We start from the raw sequence: 23,274 nt of genomic DNA, 5'->3' as shown, positions 1-23,274 counted from the left end.
TGACAGCGAGTGCGAGATAATATTCTTAATTTATTATTGCCATTATTGGCAATGTATGTCTGTAATGTAATTTCAGTGCTGTTTAATTTGGCCATTTGTAAAGTGCTATTTAAAAGTGCTTTTTTATACTCTTTTTATTGGATGCAGCGATATTTGTTTTACAGCTTTCTTAATCTCAGCCCAGAATAATAATAGCTCTCAGAAATGTTTACTGCAGAACTTAAAGTAACGTAATGCCAGAGCAGAAATCATTAAAATACAGCCAGTTGCTAGCATTTAACCTCACTGTTCATTGTGCAGCCACCAGATAACACAGTCTTTGTGTATATTTATGGCCTGTAACCCAAAATAACTGTTGGGCCAATATATTTTATTAGCATTTATTTAGAAAAGTCAAAAAAAAATCTGCAGCGCTTGACAACAGGCACACTGTAATGAGTATTGCAGTATTCATGAGTGGAAATAGAATAACTGTTGATACCATGAAACCATACTGAGCAAATGTAAACCCTATATAATGAGGGTTTATATTATTTTATCTTTTCATAAATGTGAACAAAACCTAACTGTAACTGATAGCCTCATTTTACATTTTGCTTCTTAAACAGAGTCCTACCTTCCATATTGTTTCTTTTTAGATTGCCATATATTAGTGCACCAGAGAATCTTATAATTAATTTATTTTTCATATGCAATTTCTGTAGTCAGTTGGGTGCATTAACATGTTACATACTGGCCATATTTATTAACTGCTATTTCTTTGACATATAAAACAAACTGTAATTGTTTAGGGGCAATTTTATTTTTGAGAATAATTTTTATAAATGTATGTTTTCTATGCATCTACAATCTTTATTTTACAAATTAAGCATTTAATATATGACAGTACTACCAGAAAAGTATGGATTATCTGAAGGGACGACACAACAATAATGAACTGCCTCCAGGCTTGTATTTTCTGATTTAATCTTCAATGTTTTGACTTGCTTTGTGTGTGTGTCATACTATAGCCCTTTGAATATGCTATAATGGCAAGAAAATGTGCAAAATTTCAATTAACTTTGTACATTTTTGCAATATTTTTGTGCTAAATGCCGTATAGTCTAATTAAACTGGCACTCTGGATTTTCAGATGACTGGCAATTGATTCACACATTGTATTTTCACTCAGCATAAGTGTCACAAAGTGAAGATTAAGCACACAGTAGCAGTAAAAATGCGGCAAGAGCTGACAAGGTCTTGTAGCTCTGGGCTTATTCATATAGTGCATGTGTTGTATTTCACACCCTGCTGAGCACATAGGTTTTAAAACTTTATATGCAAAGAGATGCTGTACACAAATAGGAATCGTGCAAGCTTTAGGACATGTATTTATGTGCCTGACAGTCTGTTAAAAGCTCGTCTTTTTTGTATGTTAGCTATTAATATGCAGACAAGTGTTCCCTCTCAATACAACGCCGGTGACAAAACAAGTGCAGCTATTTTCCCTCTTGCCTATATTAATATTGTCATCGCATGGAGACATTAAGGCTGGTTTAATTAAATAGTTCTACACATCTACACAAGTAGATGCTGAACAGTCAAACAAACTAATATCACCTAATGTCTCTTATGGACTCCAGTGGTAAGATTTTTGCACTTTGGGTTCCCAGGTCTATAAAATAATTCTGCCACAGTAATTACTAGGGATTGCTAACTTTCTCTGTTTTTTCATTTTTATGGAGAATGCAAAAGAGTATATTTTAGCAATAGATAGTGCTTATATATAGGCCAATAGATACAATGTTTGAAAGGGCATATCCAGTATAGTATACACTAGTATCAGAGTACAAACAGCAAAAATACAATATAGCTAAACATGTACCATCATATGACACAATGCCGCAATAACCAAAGGACACAGACATATGGGAAAGAAATACCAGGTCAATGTATAGTCAGGAAAAAGGTTAAAAGTCTATGTTTTAGGGCATATAATACCCTTTTCTCAAGAGTGACCTGTAAAATGCCATGGCCCCCCACCCTATATACACCATAGACTCCTATCCAGCAGCAATCATGGCGTAAGACAGCTTGTGCTTATGCATTAGAGACACAGGCAGCCAGTGGTTCCAGTGCCAGTACCAGCATGGGTGTGCAAGAGCTGCTGAGTCCGACTGCCATTTTAAAATGGGAATGAATAGCTGCTCTTCCAGAACATTTTAAAATATTAGCTGGGACTCACGTTTTTAGAAATTGTAAATTTGAGTAGTGGGATGGTTCTCCTCTCAACAAAATAGCACCCCAATATTGGCTTTCTTTACTTTTGAATGACATGGAAGAGAAAACTAACTTTCTATTATATGTGCATATTTTAGCTTTGAGAACTATGGTAAAGAGGTCACATCATGCAACTGCCAATAATACTCCACCCAATGCAACTGTACATTATCAAAATATAACCTAGTGGTGGTGCACATAGACAATATTTGAGAATCACTGATGTAGTGGACAAAATATATGTTATGGCAGAACTTTATTTTATGGGTAGTGGTCTGTGCTTTTCTGAACTGTGGCATCACTGTGATACAGAAGATTTTAGCATTTTGTGCTTGGCACTGGTAGTGATTAAGAGCAATGCTAATTCCTAAGCCTATCCAATGTCCTAAATATTTGTATCTAGATATTTATGTGCTACTATAATTGCTGGTGTTTATAACACCTATATAGTATAACACCTATATCTATTGTCTTTACACATTTAACACACTGTAACTCATCCCCTTGAAGAAAAAATGCATTTGAGCAATAAAAAAATCATCTTAAAACTAAAATTTTAACCATACAATATGGATCATGTGTTATGCCTATAGGAGCATAAAAGAGGATTGTTTTTCTGCACATCCAGCAGGGCTTATATTATTTCTATTTTTCGTTTTAAAATGTTAGGAGGTATTATTCTTGTTCTATAAATGGTTGCATATAAATGAACTATGTTATTTGCTTTCTGAAAACCTTTTTTCCCACAATGGTGATGGCACCAGGCCTACAGGAATGATGACTGCACCCTCAGAGCTCCTCCTGCCAAGGACCAATGATGTCAGCCTACAAAAGCATCCCTTATCTAAACACATGATGGCATCAGCATAACCCTATAGCAATATCACCAAATATTAATCATACTCAAACAATTATTCATACATCTCCTAATATCATCCTTACCCGGGAAAAATGTTTGCACACCTCAGCGGAATGAACCCTATTAGAAAGTTGGAAAATGAAGACTGATTAGTTAGAGCACTAGATGCTCTCTATATGAATGCTCCTATAACCCCTGCCCAAAGCCCACAAGAAATTCCTGAACTTTCAACCATCATAATTCATCAAAATATGCAAATATGGAAATAGGGACCATGCTTCAAATCTCCACCCTGGCACTGATGTTCTCAACTTCCCCAATTTCAAACCCTGCAATTCATCTGTGTCCTCACCCCCAGCCTGAACTAATGATCTTATTTCCCTCCCAGAACCAATGCATCCAACATCTACCCTTTAAAACTCCCCGACTTTACTGGAATGATACACCACTCCATGGGTGGACGAAAGCAGCTAAAAAAAGGTACACAATAGACATGTGCACGGCAAAAAAAAATCATTTTGGGATGAAACAAATGAAAACTAAAAACATTTTCATTTGTTTCATCAAAGTAAAATAAATGTTTCTGTTGTTTCGGATTCAGAGGCAATGAGCATCCGAATCAGAAACTGCACACTGAAACTGCAGAGCGAGTGGTGGCCATATCGGCGTGTTCTGCTCATGTGCGCCACCATCTTGGAGTGTATCTTGGTATACACCAAGATGGTGGCATCGGCATGTTCGAGCACCGATATCTTAGTGTATACAAAGATGGCGGCATGCATGCACAGAACGCGCCAATATGGCCACCGCTCGTTCAGCATGTAACGTCACCTCCATGTGATGTCATATGCTCCACTTTCAAGAAGGCGGCGGGCATGCGCAGAACACGACGGCAGCCAAAATGGCCGCTGTGCGTTCTGAAAACTAATTTATGTTTACCTGAATATAGTTTTCATATATTCGGGCATATAATACATTTGTTATTTCGGATTTGGACGAACCGCTGAATTAACTGAACTTAGTTAATCTGCAGATTTGTCCAAACCCAAATTCACATGTCTAATACACAATAAAATGCTCCCACTAAACAATAAAGTATTAAAATAACATAAAGCAAAATATAGAAATAATCCAAAAACAATGTCAATAATAACAAATACAAATATGCCTAATGGCAGTGCTGAATAAATCCTTGCATAGATGCAATGTCTTTATCCCATAAATCTCTTAGATAATACTATTCTTAGAGTGCCCACACAAAATGTAATCTTTCCACATTAAACAAAAGTATAGATATGCAATAGTAATACAGGTGTACACTTGACAAAAGTGCAAAAGAAAGGATTTATATTTTAGTACTTTAACATGGACTATAACACCTCACATTTTAAAATTTTCAATTGCATATTCCATTCTGGAAGAAATTCTAATTTTGCCTCAAAACCTTTCTCCCTGTATTACCAAACAATTTAGCATAAGGCTTATGCCCAATACCTACTAGATTATACTATCTCACAAGCAGGACTCTCCTAACCTTCCTGTTTTGAATTGTATTGTAACTGCATTATCTCCCTTTGTTTTGTTAAGTGCTGTACAAACCCTTGGCAATAGAAAAACAGTATAATGGCAATAACAAATCCCATGGACTGCTTTATCCAATGCATTTGACTTCAGCTTGCTTCTTTAGAGTCATCCAAAGAAGTAATTAAATTCCATTATTGCGTAGCAAAAAAAGTCACCTTGCTATCCCATTATAATCCCTAGCAGCTAAGTATCAAAATCCCCCAGAACCTACAGCCATACCAAAACAGCATAAAGCTCTTGTTTATATTAAATGTAACTCTCCTTCAAATAAATTAGGCGATAAAGTTATAGTGGGAAATAAATTTATACTGACAAATTGGGAGGAATTATTAAAACGAACTCTACCCAGATGTACTCGTCTTTTTTTTTTAGGATAGGTTGCGAAAGAGCTAAAAGATTTATCAGGATTTTATTTCTGTCTGTGACCCACTGGAGAGATTTTTCTTTCCTTTCAGACATGTACCTTTGCGACTTCAAACCTTCTCTTTTCCACTCTGCTATTGACTATCTCTATGACAAAATCTCACCCCTTTCCTGCCCTGACCTGGCTACTTCTGTCTTCAACAGCTCGCTCATATCCTCCCTAGACATCTTGGCCCCTATCACTACAAGCAGACTTAGGCCACATCCACTACAACCATGGCAAACAGAAGATACCAGGAATCTTAAAAGACATGGCCGCGCTCTTGAGCGCGTGTGGCATCAAACTAGGTCTTTGCAGGACTTCGTCCTGTAAAAAAGCTGCCCTCCTAAAATATAATTCCTTCATTTGTGCTGGCAATCAGACTTACTTTGTCACTCTCATTAACACACTCTAATCCAGTCCTCCTCAATGCTTTTCTACTTTTAACTCTCTACTATGTCCCCCACCGCCTCCACCCACAAACTCATTCACTTCCCAAGACATTGCCATTCTTTTAAAAAACAAGATAGATGCAATTCACAATGAGATCTCAATAGTCCAGTCATCTTCCCCAATTGGTGTACCAGGCCCACCATCAAATTTGTTACTTTCCTCTTTTGACCCTGTCACTACAGATGAGGTTACAAAGCTTTTCTCTGACACCCACCTCACCACCTGCCCCCTAGACCCTGTTCCCTCACCACTACTCAGGTCATCCTCTTGCTAAATCCTAGGCTCCCTTACTCATATTTTCAATCTAACCCTCTCTACTGGCATCTTCCCCTCCCTTTTAAAACATGCACTGGTCACCCCAATACCCAAAAAACCTCACCCAAGCCCACCAGTCTTAACAATATCAGAACAATCTCCTTACTCCCATTCACCCCCAAATTCCTAGAACCCCTAATCTACAACTGCCTGAGCTACCACCCCACTGATAATAACCTCCTCGACCCGTTGCAGTTCGCCTTTTGCCCCCAACACTTCTCTGAAACTGCCCTCCTAAAACTCACTAACGACATACTAATTGCTAAAAACAATGGCCACTACTCCTTACTCTTACTATTAGACCTTTCTGCGGCTTTTGACACAGTTGACCACCCGCTGCTCCTCAAGTAACTCCACTCACTTGGCCTCACTTGGCCTCCACTCACTTGGCTCTCTCGTGGTTCTCCTCCTACCTATCTAAGCACTCCTTTATTGTCACCTATGAAATCTAATTCCTCCTCTCCTCTTTTTATTTTTCTGTAAGGGTTCCCCAAGACTCTGTCCTTGGACCCCTTCTGTTCTCTATTTACACTTCCTCCCTTGGTCAGTTGATAACCTTGCATGGCTTCCAATATCATCTCTATGCTGATGACACTCAAATATACAGTATCTCTCCACTCCACAACTCCACAATGTGCATCACTAATTTACTAACTGACATATCATTCTGGACTTCACAACACTTCATATAACTAAACTTCTAAAAAACTTCCCCCAACTTTTCCAATGAGATTGATAACACCACTATCCCTCCCTCCCCCCATGCCAAGGTGCTAGGTGTGATCCTTGACTCGGGCCTCACCTTTCTGCCCCACATCCAATCACTATCCAAATCCTAACGCCTTCACCTTCGTAACATCTCCAAAATACGCCCCTTCCTAACTAATGAAACCACAGAGCTACTCATCCACTCAGTTATTATCTCTTGTCTCAACTATTGTAACTTCCTATTCATTGGCGTACCTCTACACAGGCTATCCCCTTTCAGTCTATAATAAATGCTGCTGCTAGACTCATCCACCTAACCAACCAACAGCTCATTATCTGTAACCCCCCTCTGCCAATCCCTTCACTGACTTGTAATAACCCAAAGGATACAATGTAAAATATTAACAACCACTTACAAAGCCATCCACAACTCTGCCCCCGGCTATATCTCCAACCTCCTCTCTAAGTATCACCCTAACCATTATCTCCTCTCCTCCCAAGATCTTCTGCTCTCTAGCTCCCTTGTCAACGTCTCCCATGCTTGCATCCAGGATTTTTCTTGAGTCTCTCCCATCCCGTGGAACTCCCTACCCCAACCTCTCTGGCTATCTCCTACTCTGTCTGCCTTTAGGCAATCCCTGAAGACTCAACTCTTCAGGGAAGCCTATCCCACCTCAAAGTACTACCACTGAACTATCAATTTCTCAAACATTTCATCCCCACACAGCTACCACCTCTTGTATTACCTGTCCCTCCCTTTTAGATTGTGAACTCTCATGGGTAGGGCCCTCATTACCATCTTGTCTTGATTTGTATTATAACTGTAATGTCTTCCATATATTTAAAGTGCTGCACAAACTGTTGACGCTGTTAGCAGTAAACAAAATGTACCAAGTAAACACAAATCTTCCCTTACACTTCTCGATTGAGCAAAATCCTCCTTAATTTTTGTCTCACACACTCTCTCTTCCAGGCACTGCAGCCTACAGTGGGAGGGTTTCAGATGTCCAGTCAGTTCTGCCAATAAAGAAAGCAGTGTGCGGGACTAGCACACCTTCCTTATGCACCAGCGTTGCAGCAAACCAAAACGCACAGAAACACACTGCCATATGTTGTGGTGTGCTGTTTTGCTAAAAATTGTGCCTATGCATTTTGCTGCATTAGAAGCCCATTCCAATGAAGAGGCTACCTTTAAAGCAATGCTTGTTAACATGTGCATTAAACACAACACACAAATCTGAATGGGCCCTTACAGTGCAACAGCTCAGCTGCTCAGGGCACTGTAAGATCTCCCCTTCCTGAAAGTTTCTATACTTAGGGACCTCAGACACATACCTGCCAATGCTCTAGCTTAGCAATAGTTTACTCAAGCACTAAATATTACTTTGTGGAGGATGGGAGGGGCAGTGCCAGGTTTCCACATTCATTGAAGTTTGGCTGTTGTGGAGAGCCACACTGTTACAGTACAGATTTAATGGGGCACCTTATGGTGCCTGCTTTCTAACAGTAGCCTTAAGCTGGCCATACATCTCTTTTAGCTCTACCATCAAGTATATAGTGCAAGCGCATGCCTGATTTGACATAAACCAAATTATTTGTTTAGGTATGTCTTCATATTACATAGTTTTAGTAAATATAAAGCTGGTAGTACATAGATTGTGCAATCAGATTGTATGGTGTATGGCCACGTTTTGTCTATATTGTAGACCCACATTACAGGTTGACTTTTAGCAGGAGCTCTGTTTCCTGCATCTTTTGTTGGAGTACATATGTTTTTTTTACAATATTATTATAGTACAAATAGGCAGCCAAAATGTCTGGCTAATTTATATACAACTGGTCCGTCCACATCAGTGGCTTACTTTAAGGTAATTGTAAAGGACAAGGGGGGACACTCTGCGTCTGGAGGTAAATTGGTTTAACTTCCGCACATGAAAAGGCTTCTTCACAGTAAGAGCTGTAAAAATGTGGAACTAGTTCCAGCCAGCTCACTTAATTGTTTAAAAAATGTGGAATGCATTCCTAAATGCACTGAATATAACTGTGTTTTAACATGTACAAGCAATAACACCAGGAAATATCTGAATGTTTTAGGGGATCAAGAAGGCATTTTCCCCTCGCTGGACCATTCTTGATAATATTTTTTGCCTTCCTCTTGATTAACTGTGGGCAATATGGAAGTTTTCAATTTATGTATTTATAATTTATTTTCTATTGGTTGAAATGCATGGATGTGTGTCTGTTTTCAACCTAACTATGCAATTTAACAAGTACTTAAGTGAGGCATGACTTGGATGTTTCATATTGAAAAGCAAGTCAGCAATGACAGCTCCCATATTTCTCTCTAGATCAGGGTCCTTCTAACATGCAGATGAACCTGCAACCCTTGGGCTACTTTTATACAACCCATATACACACAGCATCTTTTCAAACACACACAGACCTTTTACAATGATCTTTCATTTGATTAATGCAGTTACACACAGCTACACACTGATATACCATAATTTTCCATTGCTTTACTGTTCGTAGATTACAGTATTGCACCCCTTCTATATTTATATGGTTTCAAGAGAAGACATACTTTTGGCAGTTAATATGAATAAAGTCTGCTTGCTGCCAATAACTGACACAGATATGTAATTTGCTTCTCTTTTCTATAAAATGTCAGCCCAGTGAGAAAAGTAAATGCTAAGAAAGTGGATGTTCAGTAGATAAGGTTAGGTGCCTCTTGCCCAATGATTTGCATAGAACAATCCAGTTCAATACTTCTTCCCCTCTCCAGAGTTCTGCAATAAATTTGTGCATAATACATTCTGAGGCTCATAAATACATTCATTTAGTTTCCAGCTTTTATAAGTCAAGCACGGTCTCATCACTAGAATATGACAATCCCTTCAGCCACAGGAAGGAAGTTCCTAGTTGTCACTTAAACAAAAGAATAATACACAGCCTCCTTTTATAACTGTATACTTTACCTGTCATCCAACATTCCATTATCATGTCACAGAAGAGTGCACTTTTCCACAGGTCACTTTGTTTAGAATGACACGGATAATGCACATGTCAGCGAGATGACAGTCCTGACCGTCCTTCAGAGATAAAAACGTAAGACGAGCACCTGTTCTTATCGCTGCTACATGCCTGGGTCTATCATCTAAGCGAGGCAGAACATGATTTCTCTAGAGAGCACTTTTTTCATTTCCTGATTTTAAGGAAATCAAATAAGCACCATTTGTCTTCATCTGAATATGCTTGACCTGCTCAAATAATGATGTCTTCCATTTTATAACAGACTGCATATGCTTCGTACAAGTTACAGGCATCAGATAAGCCTTATGTCTCCTGTCTTTCGACAAAGCAGTGTTAGTTGGCAAGACTATCTAGGCTTTTGTAACTGCAAATTTCATTGGGTAATAGAATAAAACATGACCAATGACAAAAATGCATAAACTCAATTGTTTTATTTGTACTCTTTATATTACACATACACGTTTAATACTACATATACAGCAGTGGTATATGGTTTAATACTGAGTATGTATTTTAATAGATGTATCCACATACTGTATGTTGTTAGAAAGAAAAGCATATCAGTATTAAAAGCACCACGGCTAAATGCTGTACAAATGCTTATCTGGACAAAGCTACATATGTTCTCTGTCCTTCAGAAAAGGGGGGCTGATACAGGCAGATATGATGTGTAATCTTATTGCATCATTATATCAAAGTATCAGGTAAGAAGACACAGTTATCATGATAGTCAATATGATAGTTTCAATAAAATAATAACATATTTGTTTTTTTGCCAGTTGTTTCAAAAATGTCTCTGCCTGCCGTTCCCTTGAAAGGCAAGCCAAAAAAGCTGGTACAGATAAGATGTATGATCCTATTGCATCATTACACCGAAGAATCAGGTAAGAAAACACATTTATCTTGTTAGTCAATATGATAGTGCCCCCATACAAATTCAACACATTACTACTAATCTAACATTATGCATATGTTTATGTATTTCACAACTTAAACTAGTAGACCTATATATTTAGCAACAACATTATATTTATAATGTACCCACTGCATTCTTTACTCAATTATACTGTGATGGATGTGGTTGATACAGGGATATAGGGGGTTATTCACAAAGCTGCCATAGGCAACCGAGTGAATAACCGACCCGAAGTGAAGTGAGCCGAACACTGTTCGGCTATTCACTTCAGGCTTGTGCAGCTGATTTCAGCCATATATCGCCGTGCTCAGCATGTTCGGCCAACCTGAAGTGCAGAAGGAATTAGACTCAGCCAATCCAACATCTGGATCGGCTGAGCCGAACCTCCGGCAGGCTACTCGCTGCTGTTCGGGCTATTCTCATAGATGCCGAACAGCAGTGAGTGGATAGCCGAATGCTGCTTAGCTCGGTACCGTGGGGGGAAAAAGAAAACAATTGGGCGGAGCTAGCAGTGACAGCTAGCTCCACCCAACTGTTTTCTATTGGCCGGACCAGATGTCATTACAATGAGAGCTTGTCGGAGCCAGCGGGGAAATGAAAGCCGACTCTGCTAAGCTCTCATCCTAATGAAAACAGTGTCTGCTGGTTACCTAGTAACCAGGGAACGCTGTCCTGTCATTAATATGAGAGCTTAGCAGAGTCGGCTTTAATATCACCGCCGGCTCTCCTATGCTCTCTTTGTAATGACAGATCGGCATCCCTGGTTACCTGGAAACTGGGGGCGCCCATCTTATTAAGGGGCTAGGGCTTCATGCAGGGTGCTGCTACCTCCTCTCTGGTCTATGTGCCCACCACCAGGGTGTCCACCATGATCCCCAGCCTGCCTTACCTCCAGAGCAGCGGCCATTCCCAACAGGGCAGTCCGGTGTCTGGGCACAACATGCTGGGTTCTCAGTGTAATGACAGATGGGGTCCCTGGTTACCAGGTAACCAGGGATGCCCATCTGTCATTACACACAGAACCCGGTGGACCCACTGTGATATCACTGCGCCTCCGACGGGTTCTCAGTGTAATGACAGATGGGCGTCCCTGGTTACCTGGTAACCAGGGACGCTGATCTGTCTCTGCAAGTGGCTGGGGGCCAGCCATGAGATGACTGCTGGCTCCACCCAGATGTCAGAAGCAGGCTGTCGGCCGGCCAATGGCCGGCCGTTTGGCCAGCTTTGAATTTCACCTGGGCTCAGTCGAGCTGAAGCATATGCCTTCGGCTCGACTGAGCACCTCGGCCAACTTCGGGAGCTGTACGGGCTATAGTGAATAGCCCGTACAGCAGCCCTTCGGTTCTACTGAACCAAAGGGGTCCTGGGGCCGAAGCTAGCCAAAGGATCAGCTTTGTGAATAACCCCCATAATCTTCCTAACATCAGGCTGAATAGCACTAAGAAGAAATCTTAGATCCTATACAATCAGTCATTTGAGTCTGTTTTTATGTTTGGAGAACACTGATGTATCACTCTACTAAATATGTTATTTTTTTTGTACAGCATAAGTGTTACTGAAGTGTCTGCACACATTAGATTTTCTCACATAGATTGTGTTAAACTAAACTTTTTTTATTTTCCTTGGTTCTGATGCCCACTGCCTCTCCCTTTTACCTTACTACTCCTTTGGAATTTCCACCTCCTCCAGGGGGTGGTGTCACCCACTTTGGGAAACATGGTTTTATACTGAATGGTTAAACAGATCCTTTATCAGAAAAAATGGAAGAAATTAACTTGCCAAAAAAAGGATCAAGGTTTCAAACAAAGTAGAAATATGACAAACCTTTTGTTATAATTACTCTACTATATTAGGAGAGCAAGAAACTGCAAACTGAAATAATTACTTAAAATGTAGTAAACCTAAAAGGGCCTTAAGAGAAAGCACCTAGACACATGCACTCTCGCATACTTTTCCCTACAGCTTTTATTCTTGTAGACAAAGAAAAGTGGACCAAAGTTTCTACAGTTTAATGAATTACATTAATACCACAGATTACTGCTATATTGCACATAATTTTATAGTATATTGTGTATACCAAAAACTGGTAACCCATCCTTCCCATTGGTTTGAGATCCTTCTATGAATTACCAGAATAGAAGATGGATTTTACCAGAACACAGACTAAGAATTTACAAATACCCGTAGTGCCACCTGCTTTGGAAATCTGGTAGAAACTTCAATTACAAAGATTCTCTATTGAAACAATATTTGTAAGGTTGGTTTTCAAACTGAAATCCAAAACATTTTTTTTTTGCGTTTTGAATAGGACGGAGAAGAGTGATAACTAGATGATAAAGTGATTGGCACTGTTTACTTCACAGCACACTCCTGCGGCTGCTGGTGTGAATGAGCCCTAACACTGATTACCATGTGTGGGTCATACAATCTTTCAACTTCATGAGGGATTAGATAGATGGGGTTTTTTTATTCCTCCTTTTTGTTTCTTTATCTTCTTCACATTCACTTCTCTCTTCTTTTCTTTGGCATCATATGCATATACCAACACATTTACAATGATTATGATTTTATCCACTGTGTTTATGTTTATATATTACCTTTTTAATACATGTGCACAGTCGATCCAAATTTGTGGAACCACAAAATAAATGTATGAAAAAAGAGTGTTTCCTCTGGTTTCTGTATAATTTTTTTTTACAAGCAATATAAACATATATATCATACACAATAATAAACTTTCATACCTCCATAGATTTTCAGGGAATACAGACAAAAGACAACAGAAAAGTATACACAAGCAAGACAGATTCCTGCAATTCCTAGAAGTCTAAGTACAATTTCTGAATCACACATATCTGTGGTGCTCGCATATTCTTCTCTAAAATCTGAATGTGGTCAGGTTTTTTTTTAGGGTCAGGCATTTTTTGTCTGAGGTGATAAAGTAAACTTACCATATATTTTCTTTCACAATAAGAAGTTCAAATTATTGACAGCTATGGAATTAATCCCCTTCTGCAAGAAAGTGAATTCCCTACATGGTTGGCTACACTTCTGAAAGGTGATGCAAAATCCTGACTTCTACAGAATGAATGTGTCGTGTTTTAATTAATCACTTTTGATTTAATGAAATATTACATGATTATTTTGTAGATTTTTTAGGGAAATGTGTGCATAAAAAGCATTTAGTTTGCTTTACTCCACATTTTTCATATTTGAGGTATTTGTGTTTGAAATCTACTTTTGTATTATATTTTCATACCTTTGTACACACTAGAAATCAGTCTGGGAATGGGAATCAAGAACTGTGAGCTCATTAGCCTATGGAACTGGGGGTTGGAGGGGTAATTGTTTGGGCACGTTGACAAGAGGGACACATGTGATAATATTTATATGTATTCTAATGTGTAAGCTGGAGTAATGACAAATAAAGCTGTAGTGCTAGGGTGGTTGGGGTTTGTGAATCACAAGCTGAGTAAACAGTTCAGGTATATACTGTATCTATTTCAACTATGTGTTCACCTTGCTGGAGTGTATTTCCACTTTTGCAGCCAAATTGGGATAACACCTATTTTATATTTGTTACATGTTTCTCGTTCACATTGCATAACTTATTTTCTTAATTTGCTGCTTGCATATTACAAGCTCTATTCTGAAAGATAAGTTGTTCTCTTTACTGAGTTTTGTCCTGGAATGTAAAGGGGGCTGGGCAGGTTATGTTTCACATAACTAAGCCTGTCTGTACTGTGCTGGCAGATCTCGTTATCAGTTGTATACTAGATTTAAACACTGTACTAACAAAGGATTTAGGATCAAGGATCAATGCATGTTAATGAGGGAAAGATCAGTCTGTTTCTAGTCTTTATATGGGGACAGACAGAGTTTCCTGTCAGCCAGAAATTCAGAAAGCAGTTCGCAAATGCCTTCTACACAGACACAATTAAATAAGAAAAATTATTTTTAGGTATGCTGTGTGAATATGAACAAATAACAAACATATAGTGGGATTTCCTCAAATTTGACTACAAAAGTGGAAATAGACTTTACGTTTATTTACAATGCAAAAATACAACATTCATCAAATAAATATGGCATGTTGCCATAATGTATACCATACAGAGCTGTAACCCATCATAATATTGGCAAAGAATAAAAAAGTAAATAATTGCAAAAGATAAATGAACAAACCAAAATGGGTCTTACCTTTTCTTCTTGGTCACTGTCACTGTCACACTAAAAATAGAACACAAAGACAAACTGTCACTTTTTAAAAGGGAAATGTCAACACAAATTAAAATATAACACCCACTTTCTGTTTGAAATACTCTTTGTTGCAATGTGATGAGTAGAAAGGTAATAGATTTTGACAACAGTTTAACAAGGCAAAAAAAGCAATGACCTGTGTCTAGACAGGTTTTAAATGTACCATAAAAATATTGTCTTTAAATGTTTCTCCAGTGTGCATTCTCTAATAAACAGTGACATCCAAACGTTGAAACTTTCATATATAAGTAAATAAGTCTTTGTCATGTGACCTACTTGTATTCTGAAGGTTTAAAAATAATATTTGTTTGTGTTTTCTACTAAAGTAACATTTTTGGCAGCCCTAGTTTAGTTCAGCTTTTGTCAAATAATTACTTGTCAAGCATAACTGGTATGTGCAATGAGTACTATCATGGCAAAAGACCCAAATCCACAATGCTACATTTTAAATATTTCAATAAAATTGTGAGATGTCGGTTGGCATAGGAAAATTATAGAGGGATTTGCAGAATAAATTAGATGGACCATACTAGTCTTGGTAGTTAAGTAAAAAAAAAGTATTTGCTTCATTTTGCCCAACTCCAGGCACAGCTATTGTTATTTTTTTAAACCAATTTTTCAATATCACATGAATATTATTTTACTAGTTCACAAGCTCTGTATGCTCCTGAACAGACTGAATATGGTCAATGCGAGTTTCGGTGTTGTACCTCTTCCCATTCACAAAGCACAGCTACAGCCTCATCGCTGTGTTGTGCTTTGTAAATGGCACAGCAAAGTGAGGGAGGAGGAGGCACAACACTGGAACTGGTACGGATCTGGGCAGCGTTACGATACACCGGGGAGACAGAAGTGCAGCTCACACTGTCCATATCAGAATTGTACAGTAGACCATGAAGAGCTTCTGAAGTAGTAAAAGAATTACAATATTTATGTGTGAATTAAAGATTAAGAAACATTTACATTTTCTTGGCTTGGGATTGGGCTTTAAGCAAGCTGAGCCACTTGAAGCAAACTGTAAAGCAAAAAAGGGTTGGGTGAAAGTGTGGATATTGTTAAAGCAACTGTCATTAGACTTAAATAAATGTAAAGGCGTTATATGCACCAGTTCCATCACCAATTCTTCCAGTTTTTGCTCTGATCAAGAGCTATGGCCACCAGAAGAATCTTCACATTTGGCACTTCCAGAAGTGTTGGATGCCTATATTTCCCGCCACATGGTGTGGTCCCTTATGCGGACTCCTAAGTCACTACTGTGTCCTATAGTGAGGTAGGGGCCAAGGGAAGGAACCACATCATGCAGCAGGGGATCAGGCATCCAAAACTCCTGAAGAGCAAAGATAGTTGGAAGAGGTGATGGGATATCTTTTTTTTTTTGCAGATGGTGCTTCATTTTTTTAAAAACCAGTGATTCACTTTAACAGCAAGTTTAATCAACACAGTAATCAGCATTAGTTACAGTTAGCAGACTGGAAGACTACTGCTGAAGTGCTCTGTTCTCAGACTCAACTTTAACTACTGTACAGACCTAAGGAAAAAGTCAACTAAGAGTTAATGAAGGGTAAACTCAAAACAGTAGGGGATTGCTGGAGCTCGTGTTACAAACAGATCAAAGGACAGACTGTTGATCTGTACATATGAACTAAAACAAATTAAAACATTGTTATTAGAATGCACTAGCAAAAGAACGTCTGTTCATATAAAAGAATAAATACAGAGGTGCATGTTGGTGCATTGGTGGAGAGTAAAGAAATGTATGCTAGTGCAGTTGTGAAGAGTGTGGTGCACATAGATGAACAGGCAGAGAGGGAAAAAGTGCACATATGTGTAGTGGTGGAGAGTGAAGAAGTGCACATCCTTGCAGTGATGAAGAGTGAAGAAGTGCACATCTATGCAGTGGTGAAGAAGTGCACATCTATGCAGTGGTGGAGAGTGAAGAAGTGCACATCTATGCAGTGGTGAAGAAGTGCACATCTATGCAATGGTGGAGAGTGAAGAAGTGCACATCTATGCAGTAGTGGAGAGTGAAGAAGTGCACATCTATGCAGTGGTGAAGAAGTGCACATCTATGCAATGGTGGAGAGTGAAGAAGTGCACATCTATGCAGTAGTGGAGAGTGAAGAAGTGCACATCTATGCAGTAGTGGAGAGTGAAGAAGTGCACATGTGTGCAGCAGTGGAGAGTGATAAATGTGCACATTTGTGCCGTGGTGGAGAGTAAAGAAGAAATGCAACAAGGTGCAGTGGCAGAGAATGAAGAAATGAACATCAACGAAGTGGTGAACATTGAAAGAGTATGCACTGGTGCACAGAGTGAAGGCGTCCACATCAGTGCATTGACAAATTATGAAGAACTTTGTGACATTGGAGTGGTGGGGAAAATTATTTGTGCATGACAATGCAGTGGCAGTGAGCGGAGTCCTCTGAGTTGGTGTCATCAGCAGATTGTACCTACAGAGATCCAGCTTAAGAGATATTCTGTAATAGACTGCTCATGAGAGTAATCTCAATCAATATTCCATGAGACTTATTGGTAGAGCTTAAAACACCCTGTGTGAGAAGCAGCCCATGTGAACGTGTATAGTTTTGATGCCAAGTGACATTACTTCCACTTTACAAGACATAGAACTATACAGGCAGTGTTTGCACACAGCCTATTGGGATATGCACCCCATCATGACATAAACTAATCAACAATGTATGTCCAGGATGCAGATTTGTGTTTTTTGGCTCTTATAGGGGGAACATAACCTGCCAGCTGTCTATGACAGCCTAGGAGGTGACTGGGAGGGTGGAGATAGTTCTCCCTCTCACTTCCTGGGTTCTTATTTTACAATCATTATAGTATTTATATATGAATCCAGGAATAAAGAAATGCCTCTAGCACTTAGGTGAACATTGCATGGTAAGCTTATACACAGGGGGCTGGGGGGAAAAGTGGTACACACTACAAACATTTCTTATAGTGGCTTATCAGGAGGAAAAAATAAAGATAAGGCAATGCTTTCTGTCACAACCAAACCTCGGTCAGCAGTGTGTTCCGGTGTCCCATAGATATTAGATCATCTCCTGATTCCAACAAAAATAGACAGATTGGGACACTTTTATCTATTGTCTACGGGCACATTTAGGCTGCTTACATATGGCATAACTCTCACCAAAAATGACAGCTGATGAGATATGATGATGAGATTCTTGTATCAACCAATGTCTGAATATAGTGCCTCTGGCGAGAACATTTCCAAGGTGAAATTAGAACAGTCCTTCTGTCACATATTTCTTCTAGCATGTTGGAAAATTACAGTAGTATTAAGCAATTCCAACAGTCGTACTTTCTAATTATTGCTTATGAGTTAATCACTATACTGTCTGTAAATTGTATGTGATGCTCAATCTGGCAGTGAATGGTGGTACCCTTCGTCACAGTGTATTTAGAAAATATCACACTGTTTTACTATTTTGCGGAAAAAGCTGAACAAAAAAAATGAGCATTAAAATTCATGTCTGAGAGGAAAATATCATCTTTGAGACTTCTGAGGCAATTACTCAAACATTATATTTAACATCTTGTCTGGCTGAACATAACTTCCATCAAAGTGTTAAGCTTCCTGCTTCCGACAGTCCAGTTCTAATTTCAAGGTCCACTTAATTCTGCATCAGGTAATTACAGCTATACCCAGAAGCCTCTTGTCTCCAGAGTTAAGCATATGGTGAAGGACTGAGACCTACTGGTGTCCATTATGTAAGCAGCACGGCTGCCAAGACGATTAAAAATGCACAGGCTTCTTTCCCAACACAGTGATTGACAGTTTCACGATCTGGTCAGTCACTGTGTCTGCCAACAGCTTCTTCTGTGCTGAGGCCCACATGGCACAATGAGGAAACACTTCCATCTCTAGTATTACATTTTCTTACTGACCTGAGGACTGTGCCACAGGCTCAGCAGGAGCACGGCATCTAATTTACAGCTCCATCCATTGGATCCCTCAGTGCCAGCCTTTGGCAGAGATGGATGGTGGTCAGTGCCTCCAGCTCATAAATTATGCAAAAGAAATAAATGCATTCAAAAAGCATCTAACACATTTTCCAGGATTCAGATACATTTGAGGAAAAAAAAGACAAAACAGGTACGTGTAAAAGGTTTGAAGTGCAGCAAATATGAAAATAAAGCAGATGAACAAACAAGATATGCCCTCGTCCGTGACAAATTGATTCTTACATTCCCTCTCTCTACTATGCATACAACACCTTAAAAAGAGTTGGTTAGTTATGTAAATCATATGTGATCTCTTCTATTTTGCATATATGATATTCAGCAGCTATTTATATCAGACTACATACATATATATGTGTGTGAAGTATCTGTATGTATACACAATATTCAGCTGAGAGCATCACAAAATGTAGGTGTAAATAGCTATGATTTCAGTAATAGAGTGCTTTTGATGTGGTTTGCAGACCAAATGCACCTGCTTTAAAAGTTTTTATTTGCCATCATTACCTGAGAAGGTCTGTGCTTGGTCCACTGCAGATAATCTAACAACTGCAATACAGAGACAACACAATTTCTTCAGGATTAAAGCTGAAACACAATTGTACTGGGTCCTCTCCTGTACTAAAGTTGCTTAATCAGATTTCACTGTACACTGGGAGCTTCTCACAGTGTGCATTAGAAGATGCAAGTCAGATAGAGTCTAATTTCCTGGCTGAAGGACATCCAGCATCATCTAATGATTTCCTCCCCAGACTGACTGTTGGTGACCTGCCCCTTTCATTCAATAGATTTCAGTTCTTTCAATCATGGAGGTTCAACATCACATGTGGGCTTTACAAAGGGCAATCTGCATGCAAATGCAGCCTGCCTAGGAATGCCCACTCCGTCAGACTGACCTATACCTATCGAGGTATTTTGATACCTACCCCCATGAGCCAGCCTACTGCTTGCATCAGGACTGAAGAAATACTGAGATGTACTGTGATGTGATGTTTACTGGAAGCTATATAGAGCACCCCATTGGCCTCTTCCACTAACCATGATCTACCTGCATTGCACAGAGGACCAGTAATGTTGCCTCTGGCTCAGAGGCGTAACTAGAAACTTCAGGGCCCCGGTGCAAGAAACCAAGGGACGTGGGAGGTCTCAGCAGGGCTGCGGGCAGTCTCACCGGGCATATGGGTGGTTCTCACCAGGCATACGGGCGGTCTCAACAGGGATACGGGTGGTCTCACCAGGGCTCTGCAGGGTGTCAGGTGATAGGAGTGCAGGGTTAGGGCTGCTGAAAGCTCACCCACCCTCCATGCCCAGGTCGGTCCTCTCTCTCCCCCTCTGCCTGACACCGCTCCTAGACTTCTCCCCCTCTTTCCCGGGGCCCTCAGGTGCAGAGCTGGCCCTGTCAGTGCACGCAGAGCGGCGGGAGGAGAGAGGGAGGGAGCCGGCAGCTAGGTAATATTATTAAATTCCCCCCGCCATCCCTCCTGATGCGGTGCGACACATGCTCCCCCTGTCCCCCCTAGCTTCAGCACTGGTGCCGATGACCCTTCCTTCTCACTGCCCTGCTCGGACAAGCTTCGGTCCGTCAGAGCAGGCTGATGCATAGCGTCGGGCAGGCTAGTGTCCATGGCTATGCTCGGACTTAGCAGGCCAGGCCACACACAATCAGGATGATTGTGTGCGGGCCCTCTTCTTACTCTCTGGGGTCCCCCAACAGGTGCAACGCCAGGGCCCGGTCACGATCACGACAGCTGCGACCCTGGTAGTTCCGCCAGTGCTCTGGCTCTATAATAAGGTATGTAATGAAAATGGAATGGTTTTATTCAAACATTTCATTAGCATGTTGATGAGGGTGGAAAGAAGGAGCAAGGGAAGACTAAACTTCAGCTTTAATAATAATATAAATGTTTCTGTTTTGTCCACTGGTCTTGGAAGAAAAAAATTTGTATTCTTACTTCTGTAATACACCTAGTGGGTTCAAAAGCTCTTTGAAATGCGAACTTTGTAGTACACAATAGACAGGATATTCAAGTTGAAGTTTATGCACTGCTTCTAGAAAGTTTCAAAGTTTGTTCTAGTCTGGTGCATCAAGCAAAGATTAACTTATTTTTCTGTGTTTATGCTTCATATTGGTACATTTTTCTCTGGTGGATGATACAAACAGCACATGTATGCATTAGGTGTGATGCAAAAAAATAGAAGCAATCTACTAATTAGTACAGTAACTGCTATATGTTCAAGATTGTGAATATTGCTACGGGATGTTGAAGCTGTGATTGGACGACTACAATTGCTGTTCCGGGAATAGTATACAGGAAAGCCTATGGTGACCTGCCCTACAGATGTTACAGAAAACCCCTTTAAGCCAGAAAAAATATGCACTTTTTACCTTAGTCTACTGGGGTAAAAGCTTAGGCCCTATTCATTTTATTGGCACTGGGGTGGCATCCATATCACAATAGACTTGTAGGGCCTGTATTAATGGGTTTTTGTGGGTGTCAGAAGCAGGTCAAAGGAAGAAAACTGGATTTGCACCCAAAATCCTGCTGACACAGGCCTTTTTATGCAAAGAAAAAATATGCAGAAAAAAATACTATAGCTTTTATTACATTACACATATTATACTATAATGTTATAATACTATAACATTACACATCCATGTCAATAATGATATGCCTACAAGTTTTAATGATTCTGTATTGATCGCTATACAACAAAATTTTACCTCTGAAAGCAGAGGTAAAGAAAGAAGAAGAAAAGGATAAGATGTGGAGGTAAGCTAGACTGCTACTAATTGTTCAATAATTCCCACTGTCTATGCAGCCTCTCTAATTGATTGAAGATGGTCGCGATGCAAGACTCCTACTCATTTTCATTAGTGTGGGAAATACACTGCGGGGCATGAAACGAAGATGAATGGAACACAAACACCAAATAAGTGAATTAGCACGGGGGGCTAATAGTAATATATAAAGTGCTTAAAAAGAGGCTTTATGGATGGAATTCATATAGAAATAATGTAAAACTAAGAGCTCACGGTAGTATGAAATAAAATAGGAATAGAAACTAAAATCAAGATGATTATTTAGTAAAGATGGCCTTGAGAAGTTAAATAAATAGTACAATCTGTAGCATCTTTTGCAAACCCTAATAAAACATGCAATGACCCTAATAAAACACTTCATGGCATTGTGAGCATAAATAAAACATTTTAGAACTCTTCATGAATATATTTATCCAAGCTGGGCTATTGGGCTATGTTATTTTCTATTTTCTTACCGTCTAAAAAAGGCAGTACACAGCAGAGCACCCCCTCCCCCTCAAGAATGGCATTGACTCAGGTGGTGATTTACCTACAAACAGCCCTGACTATGGGGTTTATTTATAAACAATCTGCAGCACTATTCACCCTGAGAATCTCTGTGAACATTTATCTGTGCAAATAGAGGCAATAATGAATGTACTTAATATATTTTCTTTTCAGGTAAAATGTAACTTTTGGAAAATACAGCATTAGGGCCACTAGATGTAGTTAAGGAACATAGTAAATAAGCATCTATTTTTTTTGTTAGCAGTACTGAGACCCGTCACCTCTACCCATAATCTGATAGTTATAGTTAAGCAGTCAAGCAGACAGTAAAGAGCTCCTGTGTGGAACACAGTAGGGTTGATTTACTAAAGACAAATAGGCTGTTCATTTTACAAGGAAATGTGCACATTGAAAGGGAATTTTCCCTTAGCCGAGTGAATGCGGTGAAAATACCCAATTACATTCAAGGAAGATTTTTTTTAAAAGTACGTTTTTCTTGCACATGAATAAATGATGGAAGTCAGCAGCACTTCACCTCACCTCAAAGTGTACAGCATATTTGCCTTTAGTAAATCAACCCTAATGTCTTGGCATCAGTAACTAAGATTTTATACTATATTCAAAATCTCTGTATGATCCATTTTCAAAAGAGAACTCAGCAAATGAATTATCAGGAACTGGTGTTTGAACTCACATGGCCAGTTACGATAACAAGAGCAAGCAACAGTCATAAAAAAAATGAAATATCTGTTTGATACTAGCTCAATGTAGTTTTGTTCATTTTTTAACACCAAACAAGAACAGAGTATTGGCACTGTCTATGGCTACTCCGGCTCAACCAAGATTAGTGCATAATTGATGTAAACCAAGCTGGGTTCATAATTAACTCACGCATTTGTTTGCATGGGTTTACCAATGACGAGATCACTTTAAAGTTTCTCCCCGCTATTAATACCTTTGGACTGGCTGCAAAATTGTCAGATCAACAAGCCAGCTCAGTCAAACTTAATGTCATTTTGAGTTAGGTATTTTTCTGATTGTTAACAAACTAAAATATTTTTTTTAAACAGGGGTCTTGTTTATTGTTTGGGCTTTAGATTTTTGAGAACCCCTGGAACCATGTGGGACTGGAATTTTTGTCACTCTAGAGCTAGAAAATTACTCAGCAGCAAAGTTTGCAATGT

The 23,274-nt window shown here is 39.4% G+C and overlaps 1 protein-coding gene across 1 annotated transcript in view; it reads right to left on the bottom strand.

The window, feature by feature from the left end:
* The window catches only part of AUTS2 (autism susceptibility candidate 2), a 1,207,424-nt gene that overhangs the window by 415,529 nt on the left and 768,621 nt on the right, over positions 1–23,274 (bottom strand). The window contains exon 6 of the mRNA XM_018557876.1: positions 14,731–14,760. Coding sequence (XP_018413378.1) covers positions 14,731–14,760 — 30 coding nt within the window. The remainder of the gene's footprint in view (positions 1–14,730; positions 14,761–23,274) is intronic.

The sequence above is a fragment of the Nanorana parkeri genome, unplaced genomic scaffold, assembly GCF_000935625.1.
Source record: "Nanorana parkeri isolate BGI_ZX_2015 unplaced genomic scaffold, ASM93562v1 scaffold308, whole genome shotgun sequence".
NCBI lineage: Eukaryota > Metazoa > Chordata > Amphibia > Anura > Dicroglossidae > Nanorana > Nanorana parkeri.
The sequence above is the reverse complement of the archived record's forward strand: the minus strand, read 5'-3'. Positions and strand labels throughout refer to the sequence as shown.